At 37.5% G+C, this 14,196-nt stretch overlaps 1 protein-coding gene across 1 annotated transcript in view; it reads left to right on the top strand.

Annotated features, from left to right (window-relative positions):
- The window catches only part of yl (Putative vitellogenin receptor yl), a 492,935-nt gene that overhangs the window by 172,157 nt on the left and 306,582 nt on the right, over positions 1 to 14,196 (top strand). The window contains exon 5 of the mRNA XM_089106682.1: positions 5,606 to 5,734. Coding sequence (XP_088962808.1) covers positions 5,606 to 5,734 — 129 coding nt within the window. The remainder of the gene's footprint in view (positions 1 to 5,605; positions 5,735 to 14,196) is intronic.

The following is a 14,196-nucleotide window of genomic DNA, read 5'->3' as shown; positions in this document are numbered from 1 at the left end:
TGTGTGTAAGTTTTTGTGCGTGTGTGTGTGAGTTTTTTTTGTGTTCATGTGTAAGTTTTTTGTGTGTGTGTGTGTGTGTGTAAGTGTTTTTGTGTGTTTGTTTGTTTGTGCGTTTGTGTGTATGTGTTGGTGTGTGTGTGTGTATGTTTTTTGGTGTGTGTGTTTTTTTTTTTGTGTGTGTTTAAGTTTGTGTGTGTGTGTAAGTTTTTGTGTGTGTGTGAATTTTGGAGTGTGTGTGTGTGTTTTCGTGTGTGTGTGTGTGTTTAAGTTTGTGTGTGTGTGTGTGTGTATGTTTTTGTGTGCTTGTTAGTTTGTGTGTGGCTTTAAGTTTTAGTGTGCATGTGTAAGTTTTTGTGTGTGTGTGTGTGTGTAAGTTTTGTGTGTGTGTGTGTAATTGTTGGCGTGTTTTTTTATTTTTTCGCGTGTGTTTGGGTATTTGTTAGTTCGTTTCTGTAAGTTTTTTTGTGTGTGTGTAATTTTTTGTGTGTGTGTAAGTTTTTTTGGGCATGTATGGGGACCGGGGGAGGACCTTTGGGGCCCATGGAGGGCGTTTAGGGATCCGGGTCCCTTGAGGATTGGGTGGTCTTTTGGGGGCCCAGTGGACCTTTGGGGGGCCCGGGAATGGCCTTTGGGGCACAGGGAGGGCCTTTGGGGACCGGGGGAGGGCCTTTGGAGGTCCGGGGGGGGCAGTTGGGGGCCTGGGGGACATTTGGGGACCGGTGGAGGGCCTTTGGGGCCCCCGTTGGCCCTTTGGGAGCTCGTTGGGCCTGGGGGGGGCCGGGGGAGGGCCTGGGGGGGCGGGGGGGGGCCTGTGGGGGCCCCGGGGGCCCTTGGGGAGCTGGGGGGACCTTTGAGTACCGGACCCTTCCTTCGGGGTTGGGGTAGGAGGATTGGAACCCTTTGGGGTTGGGTTAGAGGACCTCACAACACTGTTCAAATGAAACTTGTGTATTATAACGACCATAGAGTTTCACCATTAAATTCTCTTCTAAAATCTCTTCAAAAATCATCTTTTAAAATGTCTCTAATTGTTTCGCCGAAATATTTCCATAACATGTCTAAAACAGTTTCCCCCAAATAATCCCTAAAAGTAATTCAGCGTGTTAATTTTGTTTTTGGCATCTCTGCGCTAATGCATTTCAAATTAATAAGAAACCTGATTCCCGCGCTAAAACAATTCATCGCTAAGATGTTTGTTGGAGAATTGTTTCCATGGCCTTTGGTTATTAATATCCTTTGGAGTTCGACCAAAAGAGTTGTTTCCGAGGCAAAGACATTAATGACTAGGATCTATTCCTGGAGAATCGTTTCTATGCGAAAATTTTTAAAGTCTGACAGATGATGTCATTGGTTGATTGATCTGTCAAGAAAGGGGAATTAATTTGTTGTTCCTAAGGGGAATTATTGATTCATGATAGGTGAATTGAGGTCGACAGCACAGGTGTTCCAAGGTCGATGTTGTTGTTGTTGTAAGTGCTCGCTCTCAGCGAATGTCAAGGTCGATGTTGTTGTTGTTGACGCACTTTGATTACGCAATCAATTTAGGTCATTGACCCCATTAACCACGTGTTCTCCCTAATGACTCTATGCCCATATTTGGTGTACTCGTGGGAGCTTTAGGGTCATCTCTACTCTCAATCACTTTTGACTCTTAATATGGAATTAGAACTTCAAATTTTCAACCGAATGAGCCTCCTCTAAAGTTTATACAACCATCCCTTCCATAAAAACATTAAATGCCCCCGTGGCATAATTTAAAACCCTTGACCCCAGGCTCTGGGGGTTCGTTTCAAGCCTTGTTATATGATATTTGGACTATTCTATTCTCCGATCACTTTCTACTAATAAAAAGGGCACTAGGCTTCTCAATTTCCAATCAAATGAGCCCTTTTCGAAGTTTCTAGACAACGTTTTCTATAAAAACCTTAAATACTCCCAGGGTATAACTTACAACCCTTGCCCTGAGGGCTGTGGAGGGTTGTCATCCTCAAGGACATAATTTCCAGATTTTTCAACTACGTTTAACAAAATGGCTGTCTCAAAATTTTGATTGGATGTGTTTGGGGAAATAGTGGGCGTAGGAGGGGGTTAGCTACCACCCAATCTCTTTTGACTATTAGACAGGGCTCTCAATTTCCAATCGCATGAGCCCTTTTTGAAGTTTCTCGGACAACACTTTCTATAAAAACCTTATATTCCCCATGGGCACAACTTACAATCCTTGCCCTGAGGGCTGTGGGAGGGATTGTCATACACAAAGACCTAAATTCCGGACCTTTCAACTACGTTGAACAAAATGGGTATATCAAAATTTTGATCAGAAGTGTTTGGGGAAATGATGGCCATGTGGGGGGGGGGCATTTGCCCTCCGATCACTTTCGACTATTAAAAAGAGCACTAGCCCTCTGAATCAAATCAAATGAGCCCTTCTTGAAGTTTCTATGACAACGCTTTCAATAAAAATCTTGAATGCCCCCAGGGCATAACTTACAACCATTGCCCTGAGCGCTGTGGGGGGTTGTCATCCTCAAAGACATAATTTCCTGAATTTTCAACTGCATTGAACAAAATGGCTATCTCAAAATTTTGATTGGATATGTTTGGGGAAATAGTGGGTGTATGAGGGGGATTAGTTAACCTCCAGTCACTTTTGACTATTAAAAAGGCCTCTAGCCCTTTCTATTTTTAATCGAATGAGCCCTTTTCAAAGTTTCTGCGACAGCTCCTTCGATATGAAGTGCCCTGGTCTAAAACAAACCAAAAAAAAATAAATAAATAAATAACACATTGTGCCAACTTCGTTCTTTACTTAGACAGCGCTATTGCGCTGCCTATGATAGCATGGTTCTTGGCGAGGCGAGACGTAGACGAGGTCCTTGAAGACGGCAGAAAAAGAACTAATTTTTTACATATATGTGCATTAGGAGATGAAAGTGTTCTAAAAATAGTTCTTTTTTTTGTAAGACTTATACGTACTTTAGCCATACATGTGCTTTATCTTGATTAAATAAAAAAAAAGTTTTTTTTTAACTGAAAGTAAGGAGCAACATTAAAACTTAAAGCGAACAGAAATTATTCAGTATATGACAGGGGCTGTCCCCTCCTCAACGCCTCGCTCTTTACGCTAAAGTTTTTTATTGTTTTAAAAAATAGAGTTGTGAGAAAGAGTCTAACTTTATCAAAAGAGCGAGGCGTTGAGGAGGGGACATCCCCTTTCATATACGGAATAATTTCTGTTCGTTTTAATTTTTAATGTTGCTCCTTACTTTTAGTTAAAAAAACTCATTTTTTTATTTAATTTTTGACCGTTTTTGAATTAACGGAGGTTTTGATTTTGGCTCAACGTACATGAATAATTAAAGAAATTGCATATTAATTTTACTTTTATTTGGTTAAATGGCTTTCTCGAAATTTGTTTAATTTTATTTACGACTGTTTTGATTAGTAATAAATATACGTAACTTACGAATTAACTTACGTAACGAACTTCTATATCCATATATTTTTATTACGTATATTAGGGGGTTCGCCCCCTAGTCAATACCTTACTCTTTACGCTAAAGTTTGAATTTTGTTCCTATTCTTTAAAAATGACCCCTTAATCACAAAGGCCGTTAATTAGAATAAATAGCTCTTATGAAAGTACTACAAAAATTTTGGTTTAAAGAGCGAGGTATTGACTAGGGGGCAAACCAAATCATATACTTAATAATTTCTGTTCGTTTTAATTTTTTATTTGGCTCCTTACTTTCAGTTGAAAAAAATTTTTTTTTTATTTAATTTCTGATCGTTTTTTAAATAATGCTGGGAAATCCGGAACCCCCTTCATAGAAATGTCCCTTCCCCCATGAAAACTTCCTCCATGGAAAGATCCTCCCACAAAACCCCCGACCCCCCCTACCAGAAAAAAATCTCCCTTGAAAACGTCTATATATTTCCCAATAACCAATACTATATGTAAACATTGGGTAAAGTTCATAACTTTCAACCCTTCCCCCGGAGACTTTGGGGGATTAAGTCATCCTAAAAGAAATATTTATTATATTTTCGACCATTCTAAACAAAATGGCTATCTCAAAATTTTGATCGGGTGACTTTGGGAAAAAATGAGCGTGGGAGGGGGCCTAGTGGCCCTCCATTTTTTTTGGTCACTTAAAAAGGGCACTAGAACTTTTAATTTCCGTTCTAATAAGCCCTCCGACGATATTCTAGGACCACTGGGTCGATACGATCACCCCTGGGAAAAAAACAACAAAAAACAAATAAACACGCAAAAATATAAACACGCTTCTGGCAAAAAAATACAACATTCCACATTTTTCCAGATAGGAGCTTGAAACCTCTACAGTAGGGTTCTGTGATACGCTGTATCTGATGGTGTGATTTTCATTACGGCTCTGTAGCTTTTAAGGGGTCTTTCACCTTGTTTTCGAAAATCAGCCAAATTTTCTCAGGCGCGTAACTTTTGATGGGTAGGACTAATCTTGATCAAACTTATATATTTGAAATCAGTATTAAAATTTAATTCTTTTGATGTATCTATTGGTATCACAATCCCGTTTTTTAGATTTCGGTTACTATTGAGCCGGGTCGCTCCTTATAAATGTGCTTTATCTTGATGATTGAATCATTCGTTTTCTTAATTCATTTTTCAGCCTGTTACTTTTAATACGGTGATTTCAACGAATCTTTAAGAGGTAAGACATACTATCTCTAGGTAATACGTTGTTTAAAACAATGTTTTTTTTACCTTTAAAACAAAGGTTATAGAAGCAAATTTACAGGCCTTGAAGAAGTGTGTTTGCCTTCAGTGGTCACTAGAGCCAATCAAAATATATTTTGGGAATTTGTTTTCCAAATCTATCAAGAAAATGACATTAGATTTATTATCGCACCTTGGTTGAGGCGGAGGGGCTTGCTAAGGAGATCTTTGGCAAACTTTTTATGCAGACGAGTGGCAGTTTTTGAAGGTTACTAATAAAGGCAAAATGCGTTCATTTCGGTACATAACAGTCCAGAGGGGGGAGAGCTGTGTAGCTCTTTACTTACACCTCTTAATTTGTTTTCTTATACAGTTCCCTTAACAGTTTCTTTTTCAGTTTCTTACAAAGTATCTCATAAGGTAATTGAGTTTCTTGTAACCTAAAACGTTATTTTTCAGTTTCTTTTGAAGCAATCCCGGCTAGGTGGTTGGCACACAGGGTTAGGAGTTCTTTGTTCGAGGGACACGGGTTCGATTCCTGGCATGGCTGGCTATTTGGTTTAGGACGGGGGTCATTGGTTTGACTCTGTAAGCTCAATCAGAGCTTACCCAGATCTAAAAATGGGTAACTGGAGAAATCTGGGGAAGTTAAGCAGGAATGGTGTGTGAAAGCACAGGACGGCTGGCCCCCAACCCCTATCACATTTCCTGCCTGAAGGGCCACGAAACAGAGATCAGCAACGCCAGTTTGGACCTTAAAGGTCTGTCCTTGTGGACCTTAAAGTGCTCGTAATACTTACTACTACCATACCTCCATGAAAACTGCATTAACAAAACTTTATGCGTTTCTTCCACATGAAAAACAGCTTCGGAATCTGTTTTGAAATAATTGTTTAATTCTAGGAAAAAACTTGCGATCCAGATCATTTTTTCTGCGACATAATGTGCGTGCCAAATGAGTGGCGCTGTGATGGCTCATTAGACTGTCTAAGTGGTATTGATGAAACGAATTGCAATTCAACCAAACAAACGGTAAGAGGATTGTTTTATTTCGTCAATTAAAATTCCTTAAATAATTTAATTTTTGTTTGTATCGTATATTAAACATATTGTAATTTTGCTAGCCTTTTTTAATAATAAAAGATACTACTCCTAGGGTTCAAAATTCTAGAGTAAAATGTGCCAAAATGAGGTATGTGTGAAGGATCTTCTCCTCCACTATTTGGGAGGGGAGAGGGGTATAAATTCTAATAAAAGCACCCAAATGGGAAAAATGTATTAAAATGTAAATATCGTAGTTAGAAGACGTCAGAGATACGCCAGATGCACCCTAGGGACAGATTTGGGCTCTTCTGTCATATCTTGCCGGTGATACAATCGACAAATCCAAATTTTTAAATTTTTTTGTTAAAATGCTTGATTGATAATCAGTTTCTATGTAACTCAACCCCTATTTAATTCAACTCCATTCAATTTAACCCATTCAAATCAACGCTCGTTTTGCTCAACTCCCATTCAACTCAACCGCCATTCAGATCAACACCCATGCAGCCCAAGCCCTATACAATTCATTGCCGTTTAATTCAACGCCCGTACAACTCAACCATCATTCAATTCACATCTTGCAACAGGTTCGGTTAAGACAGGTAAGTTAATTGGTGAGGGGGTAAATTTGCTCTGTCTGATCACATCTAGTAAAATAAAAGTGGTAGTATTAGATTCTTTGTTTTATGCTTCATTATTTTATGGACCCATACACGCTGGGTATAGGGTCAGGGCTCACAGGCCTATCGGCTCTGCACCCCCCCCCCCCAAAAAAAAAAAACAAGTAACTATTGGTTGGAGGAATTCAAGATGGGTTTCAATCTCCAACCTTTATCTTCTACTTTTGCCAGCTGTCGGACTCTTCCTTCCCCTACTATATCCTCCAACTTAGCAATTAACTCATAAAAAATCACCAGCCGATGTCTACTCTTTGCTGAACATTCTTCTATCATCTGTTCTCTTTTTTCCACGGCCAGGAAAATTCCTAAGGATTCCTTCTCTATACCATCCTATAGGAAGGTGTAGAATAAGAAGCATATTTGTCAATTCTTAACCGCTATTCAGATACTCCACCTCCTTATCACCGCTTTCCAGAAGCTCTTAGACATGAGAATGAACGGTTCTAGAAATGATTGCTCACACAGAGCCAGTCAAAAGGGGAGGGGGTAACCAGGGGAAACTGCCCTGGGCACCTTGGGGGGGCACAAGATAGATGATAAAAGAATCTATTCAAGCGGGTATTTGTCAATAGAGAATTCGATCGCAAACCGTGGTTTGTCATTGCGTTTACAATATTTAAACTATGGGTTTTTGGGTTTAGAGGGAAAAAACATACCTAAGTTAGGTTAGATTGCGTATTTAATATATGCTAAACTTTACCCCTAACCCTCTTGATGTGCAAATATATAGCCGGAACTTGTTTCTAAACTATTATATTTTCATCCCATTTTGTTTATTTCTTTAGCGTTAACCAAACTTCACTTCTCACCTGTGTTACAGATAATAGAACAGTACCCTTTTTTGCTTATATTTCAGTTAGGTGGGTGCGTTGAAATTCAATGTTCCCCGGGCACTACCAATCCTAGGAATGCTATGATAGCCCTAGGGTATATAAGAAGCTAAAAGAAAACACTAGAACAATAAAATTTTTACTTTATGATTGCAGCATGTTTCTATTAGTCGGTTTATCATGTTTCTTTCCATTGTCATCCCTATTTCAACATTATTTCAACTAGTATTTTTATCCAAAAATTGTATTTAAATCTTTTGGCGGAAAGCTTTTCACCAGGTCAAGAATGGAAGAAAACGGCTAATAAGGAAGACATGGCGTTTCAAAAGATGCAAAACAACGGAGAAGTGTATTATCAGGTTCGTATCTGGGACCACCTGGGGGAAAGGGGTGTATTGTCAGAAAAGCGACCATAATGTTTGGAAAGAGCATAAAATAAGGAAGCTAGTGGTACTGATATTATTATTATTGAATATTTTGTTAGGATTTGGTCAACCACAGCAAATTGTATGGCGGTTGAGTTAAATGGAGTTGAGTCAGATAAACAGGGGTTGAGTTGAATGGTGTTGATATAAGCGAGGATTGAGTTACACGTATACCTTGATATTCCAGACTGGCGATTTTATTCATAACGCCGTATCGTAAATCTACTCAAGGATATCCCGGTTGAACTCTTACCAGATGAAATAAAAAAGAGTTGTTTCAACTGAAAGTAGGGAGCAACACTAAAATTTAAAACGAGTTGAAATTATTCCATGATTTCCATATATTTCGTATATGATTCTGTTCAAAATAAGCTAACATAAAAAAATTTAATTAAAAATAAAAATAGCTAAAACAAAAATGACTAAATTATGTATCCAGTCCTAATTTTCCGCGTTGTAGTTGGACAATTTTATAGTTGAAGGCTTATGAAAAGATTTAAAGTAAATTTTTTTTAAATTAGAAATGATGAAAGCTGGGAACTGTAGTTTTCGTGCCTGTAAGAAGAGTCTTGGAAAATACTAAACAGTAGTCAGGAATAAATTAGTGCTAATGCTATTAATTTTGTATACGAGGGGGTCTCCCCCCTCCTCGATCCCTTGCTTTCAGTTGAACAAAATTCCCCCTCAGTTGAACAAAATTGGTTTTCAATTTAATTTCAGACCGTTTTTCAGGCCATGATCTCCCCCTCTCCCCCCATGTAAAATTTATCCTGGAGAATTGCCCTCGGGCACTGTCCTCCTCATGAAAAAATCACCCATAGAAATATCTCCTCCTCCCCGCCCTCCTTCAAAAAAAAAGAATCCGTATGTTTTTAATCATCAAATACTATATGTGAACCAAATTCTGAGGGGAGGGAGTAGGAGATACCCCGACATCATATTTTACCTTTAGTTGATCTGTTTCTAAGCAGGGTGGTATGGAGGAAGACCACTTGCCAGTGTATAAGCCAAGTGCATCTTAAAATAGTGAAGTATTTGTAGGAATAATAGTGTATCTCTAGAAAGCGTAAAATATCGTCACTCGTCAGGTTAGACCACAAGAACCTACATCATAAGGGCCGTTCTTTTACTCATCTTTGTGCTAATATCTTACATCTTTTGACAAAGAACGCTTAAAAGTGAAATTTAGCGTTCTTGTAGCGTTTTTTTTGCGAACATCTTTAATCATTCTGCTCTGATCAGCGGTCTAAGAACAATGATGAGTATATCATTAATTTACCTTCCCCCCACACACACATTTATTCCCTGAAAAATACCCCCCGCGGAAAATAAGGCTTTCCAAATTTGAGAATTTTATTTGAGTTTTGATTTTTTGTTTTCCCTAGGGGTAAGAAATTTTGGTACTTGTGTATTATATGCCACTCACTCAAGTTTCCACTCACTCAAGGAAAATTTTCTAGGAGAAATTTTCAGCTGGGTTGGTATTTTCTAGGCGATTTTTTCATGGCGAGGGGATATCTACGAGATAAATTTTTCATGGGGTAATTTTCCAGGGAGAAATTATCCATTGAAGAATTTTTAACAGGATCAACAGGATCCCTCGGAGGGAGGGGATACTCGTAAAAAATTTCCGCAGAAGGAGATTTCCATTTTGTTTTGAAAAACGATTTGAAACTAATGTCTTTTTTAAAAGAAAGTATGTTAAGAAGAATTTTTCAGACTGATTCGTCCGCAAGAAATTTTACAGGAGGAATTCTAAGCGAGAATAGAAATTGTTAAAGGGAATTTTTTGGCGAGGTGGGTGTTTTGCATGGAATAATACTATAACTGAATTTTTTCTTTGGGGTTGGATTTCATGGAGGGGGCCAGGTTTTCTGGCATTATTTAAAAAACCATTAGAAATTAAAGAATCTTTTTAATCAAAGTAAGGAGCAACTATAAAATCTAAAACGAACAGAAATCATTCCGTACATATTGAGGGTTGGCCCCCTCTTCAGTACCTCACCCATTACTTTAAATTTTGACTTGTTGTCCCAAATCTTTAGAGGAACTCCTCAAACACAAGCGTTGTCTGATTAGAACAATAAGCTTTTTCAACGGCACTAACGGTACAATGGTACAACGGTACTACTTATTTTAACTCATTACTTTCAGTTGAAAAGAGTTGTTTTTTCATACTTAATAATGTTTAAAAGATGAAAAATTTACGTCGGTACTATTGTTATGTAGATATTATCCTCGTCTTTAGCAATTAATCAGGTAGCAAAGCTTAAGAATATTTTATTTTCCGCTGTGAAGGCTGGTTGTTTAGTTAACGTGAAGGTTTATAATAAAAGTACAGTAAGAATTATGTTAAATACTACTTATAGTATTCCTAAGAAATCTAGGCCCTTCAATTTTATTTCCGAGGGAAATACTAGAAAGCTTATAGCAAACGTAAAAGTTGTCCAAAGTTATCCAAAATTATCCTTTTCTAAAGTTATCCATTTAATAAGAAATCCCAAGAAAGCGGGGAGCCCGGCCAAAGAGAGACGGCAAAATTAGATCGAAGCCTTATAAACTAATCTAGGTTTTGCTCATTTGAGTAAGGAAAAATAACCCCTTCTGCTATAGCAGAGCTATTCAAAAAATTAGCTATAGGAATGGTTCTAGGCGTTTACCCCCGGAAAATACCACAAACCCTGGAAAATACCCCTCCCCCTGGAAAATACCCCTTGGAAAATAGCCCACGTAGAAAATACCCCACGTGGAAAATACTTCCCGGAAAATACCCCCCCTCCCGCGGGAAATAAGGTTCCAAATTTGAGAATTTTATTTGAGTTTTTTCTAGTTTCGTTGAAAAGTGCTAAGGAACGGGGAAAAGAGGAATTTATATACCAAAAGTATCTTAAAAACTTAGAAAAAACGCAAATCCGTTTTTGTTGAAAAGACTTCCATATGAACTTCTGCACTTTTTGGCAGTAGTGGATGCCAAATAAAAAAAAAAGAAGAAGAAGAAAATGTAGGCGAACAATCATCAAAATTAAGCTAAAACATATGGCACCAAAAAGTTTAAGAAGGTTTAGCTTTCCTTTGAAAGGATAGTTGGCTTTGGGAACCAACAAATTCTTATTGTTTTAGTTCTTACCGACGAAAGCGTTGTCAAATTCTACGAGTTCGTTTTTATATCTTCTAAGTGTAAAACTACCGGAAATCACCATTAATAAATAAATGAAACCCAAAACTAATAGAAATTACAATAGATAGCCTAGCCAAAATTGAAACGAGCAAAAATTGAAAGAAGTATGGCTGACAACACCCATGTCCTCTCAAGATGAGAATATAATTTGCACTTTATTTAAAAAAAAAAAAAAAAAAAAAAAAAAAAAAAAAAAAAAATGTGCACTGCCAGTTTGATATACATATTCTGACATTCATTCCTTATAGTCTTAATACTTCTTTATTTGTTAAAGTCAAAAAAGTGAAAACATTTAAAATGTATTTTGTTTTCAGTAAAGTGCAACAAACTTTGACAAACTTCTTTTGTAGAAAAAAGCTTTATAAAATAATTTCTATTCATTTTTCATTGACATAGTCTTTTTCATAAAAAAAAGAATATTTTATATCTTTTGTTTTTTTTTCTATTAGGCTCTATAGTTTTTACTTTGAATACTATTTTACTTTATTTTAGCTCATTTTTTGGCATAATGAGGCTCTGTACTTTTCTTAAAATAACTTGTTCCCTATCTTTCCCATGAACAAAAACTATCTGTAAATAATTAACTAAAAAAAAAACAAGTTTTCAACTCCAAGTAAGGAGCAACCTCAAACCTTAAAACGAACAGAAATTATTACGTATATGAAAGGGGTTGCCTCCTCCTCAAGACCTCACTCTTTACGCTAAAGTTCTTTTTATAGAATTTAGAACAAAGCTTATTGTTCTAATTAAACAGCCATTGTGTTTCAGGAATCGTTCTTAAAGAATTATGACAAAAAGTCTAAACTTTAACAATTTAATTTTTATCATTTTAAATAATACCGGACAATCCAGCTCTCTCTCCATGAAACAATTCGGTACTTGTGCATTATACGCCACTCACTCAAGCTTACGATATGTAAAACTCGAGAACACACCAGTTTCTTCGTTAGTTTCTTTGTTACTTTAGAAACAAATTTGGGCTATGTATTTGCCCATTAGGGGGGGGGGGGTAAAGTATAGTGGGTATGCATCAAAAATGTGTTAGGTACAATTATTCTGCATATTAGTAAGTAAAAATTGTTTTCAGATTTCAAACTGTCGAAATCCTTTACCCCACCCCCCTTATGTGCAAATATGTAGCCCAAATTATATATTTCCAATCTATTCTGTCACTTGTCTTTGTCTTGTCTCGCGCTAAGCTGAAATAAACAAACAAAGAAGCCGGTTTGTTCTCGAGTTTTACACAGCGTAAACTTGAGTGAGTGGCGTATAATACACAAGCACCAAAATTCCTTCTCTCTACGGAAAAAAAATCAAACAAAATTCTTAAATTTGGAAAGCATTATTTTCCGGGGGGGGGGGGGGGTGAGTGGTGTATAATACACAAGTAAAAAAATTTCTTCTCCCTACGGAAATAAAACTCAAATAAAATTCTCAGACTTGGTAAACCTTATTTTCCACGGGTGGGGGGGGGGGGGGGTATTTTCCGCGGGGAAGTATTTTTCGATGGGGGGTATTTTGCTTGGGGGGTATTTTCCGTGGGGTATTTTCCACATGGGGTATTTTAAAGGGAGGTATTTTCCGTGGGGGTATTTTACTCGGGAGTATTCTCCAGGGGGAAAGCCTTATTTTCACCGGGTTTAATTTCCCCGGGGGGGGGGTTATTTGTCGTTGGTGGGTATTTTCAGGGGGGAATTTACTGGGGGATATTTTCAGCGGGGAGGGGAGCATTTTCCATGGGGTTGGGGGTATTTTCCGGGCGGGGGGGGTATTTTCCACGGGGGTATTTTCCACTGGGGATATTTTCCGGGAGTATTTTCCACAGGGAGGTATTTTGCTTGGGTTTTTTCCGGGGGGAGTAGAGGGCGTGTTTCCAATCCAGGACGAACAAGATCACAGCCAATCAGAGGGCTACAATACGACACGAACAAGACCACGCCCTCTTTCTAAACCAATCACAGAGCTAGAATTACTAACGGGAGTGACGCAACGAATATAAGGAAGGATTTTCAGTATAGTTGTTATTAGTATGAGAATAGAATTCAAGGAGTGAGAACAGTTTGACTTTACTCGTTTATTTATTTGGGAAGATATATATTTGCAATAAGGAGTGGAATGTTTACACTATTAGAAGTTGATAGTGAAAGCTGGTAGCAGCAGCAATGATACAAAAGTATCAAACATAGCGGTAAAAATCACGAGAGGATCTCGACTTTGTCCCGAGTGGGAAGAAGTATATGCAAAATACGTGTTATCTTCGAGCAAATTTAAATTGGAAGACCAATTATGCTTCGCTGCGAAAGTTGATCTAGTACATATACATAGACTTCAAAGTGCTTTAAATCCAATAGTGAAGTATATTGAGGACAATAAATTATATCGGCAATTGTATATGTTTAATATATTATTGTTGTAATTATACTCACACACACAATAAAATTGTTTCGAAATCTAAAATGTCCCCTTTCTTTTTGTTAGATTTTTTAAAGTAGGTTATCGAATATTCTTGAAGTAGAACGAATCGTGGTTAGTCTATATTCAGCAGTTTGAGTGTTAGAATTGAAAAATGAATAAATTTGAGAAAGAGAGAATTAAGTCGAATCTTGTGATTATGGCGAAATGTTTGATTCTAGATAACGATTTTCTCGAGTTATCTCTTCAACGGAAGATATTTCCTCAGGGAACACTTGACAATATAATGGGGAATGATTCTTCCCCGTTGGACTATTGTATGAATTTTTTACGTCGTGATTCAAATGCTTTTACTCAATTTATTGACATATTAATTGAAACAAAGCAGAATAGTATCGTGGATATACTTTTGAATACATTGCCATAGATTCTTTGTAAATGACTCTCCCTTCAAAACAGGTTATGTAACGTCACAGAGCTACTCCTCTCTCTCTCCTATCACCTCTGAATTTATCGAACGTGGATCAGTTTCTTTTTAGCTGTGAGAGAGTTGACACTTGAAACCAAAACAAAATGTTCTATACGTGTCCACTATGCATGTACACTCTTGGCAGTTGGTCATTATGTGAGAATTGTACAATTATTGATGAGTATAATGAAAAGTGGAAATTATGCAATCCATGTAAATTACATAGAGGATATGCAGTAAACTTTAAAGGCTGTAATTCATGTCTTGAAGTGATTTGTGACTCTCATCCTAGAGAACAACTATGCTCCAATTGCCAGTATGACAAATGGTATCAGTGGGAGAATACTTCTCCTGGTATGATTGGAAAGAACCCTAAACGAGATTTTAGTTTATATCTATGAGATTGGTATCGTCGTGGTTTCAAATTGTTTTGGGAGGAAGAATCAGGTCTACGAT

This window comes from Artemia sp. Qi Xiang Cuo, chromosome 21 (genome assembly GCF_049724085.1).
Source record: "Artemia sp. Qi Xiang Cuo chromosome 21, ASM4972408v1, whole genome shotgun sequence".
NCBI lineage: Eukaryota > Metazoa > Arthropoda > Branchiopoda > Anostraca > Artemiidae > Artemia > Artemia sp. Qi Xiang Cuo.
Note: the sequence above shows the minus strand (reverse complement) of the source record. Positions and strands in the feature narration are given on the sequence as shown.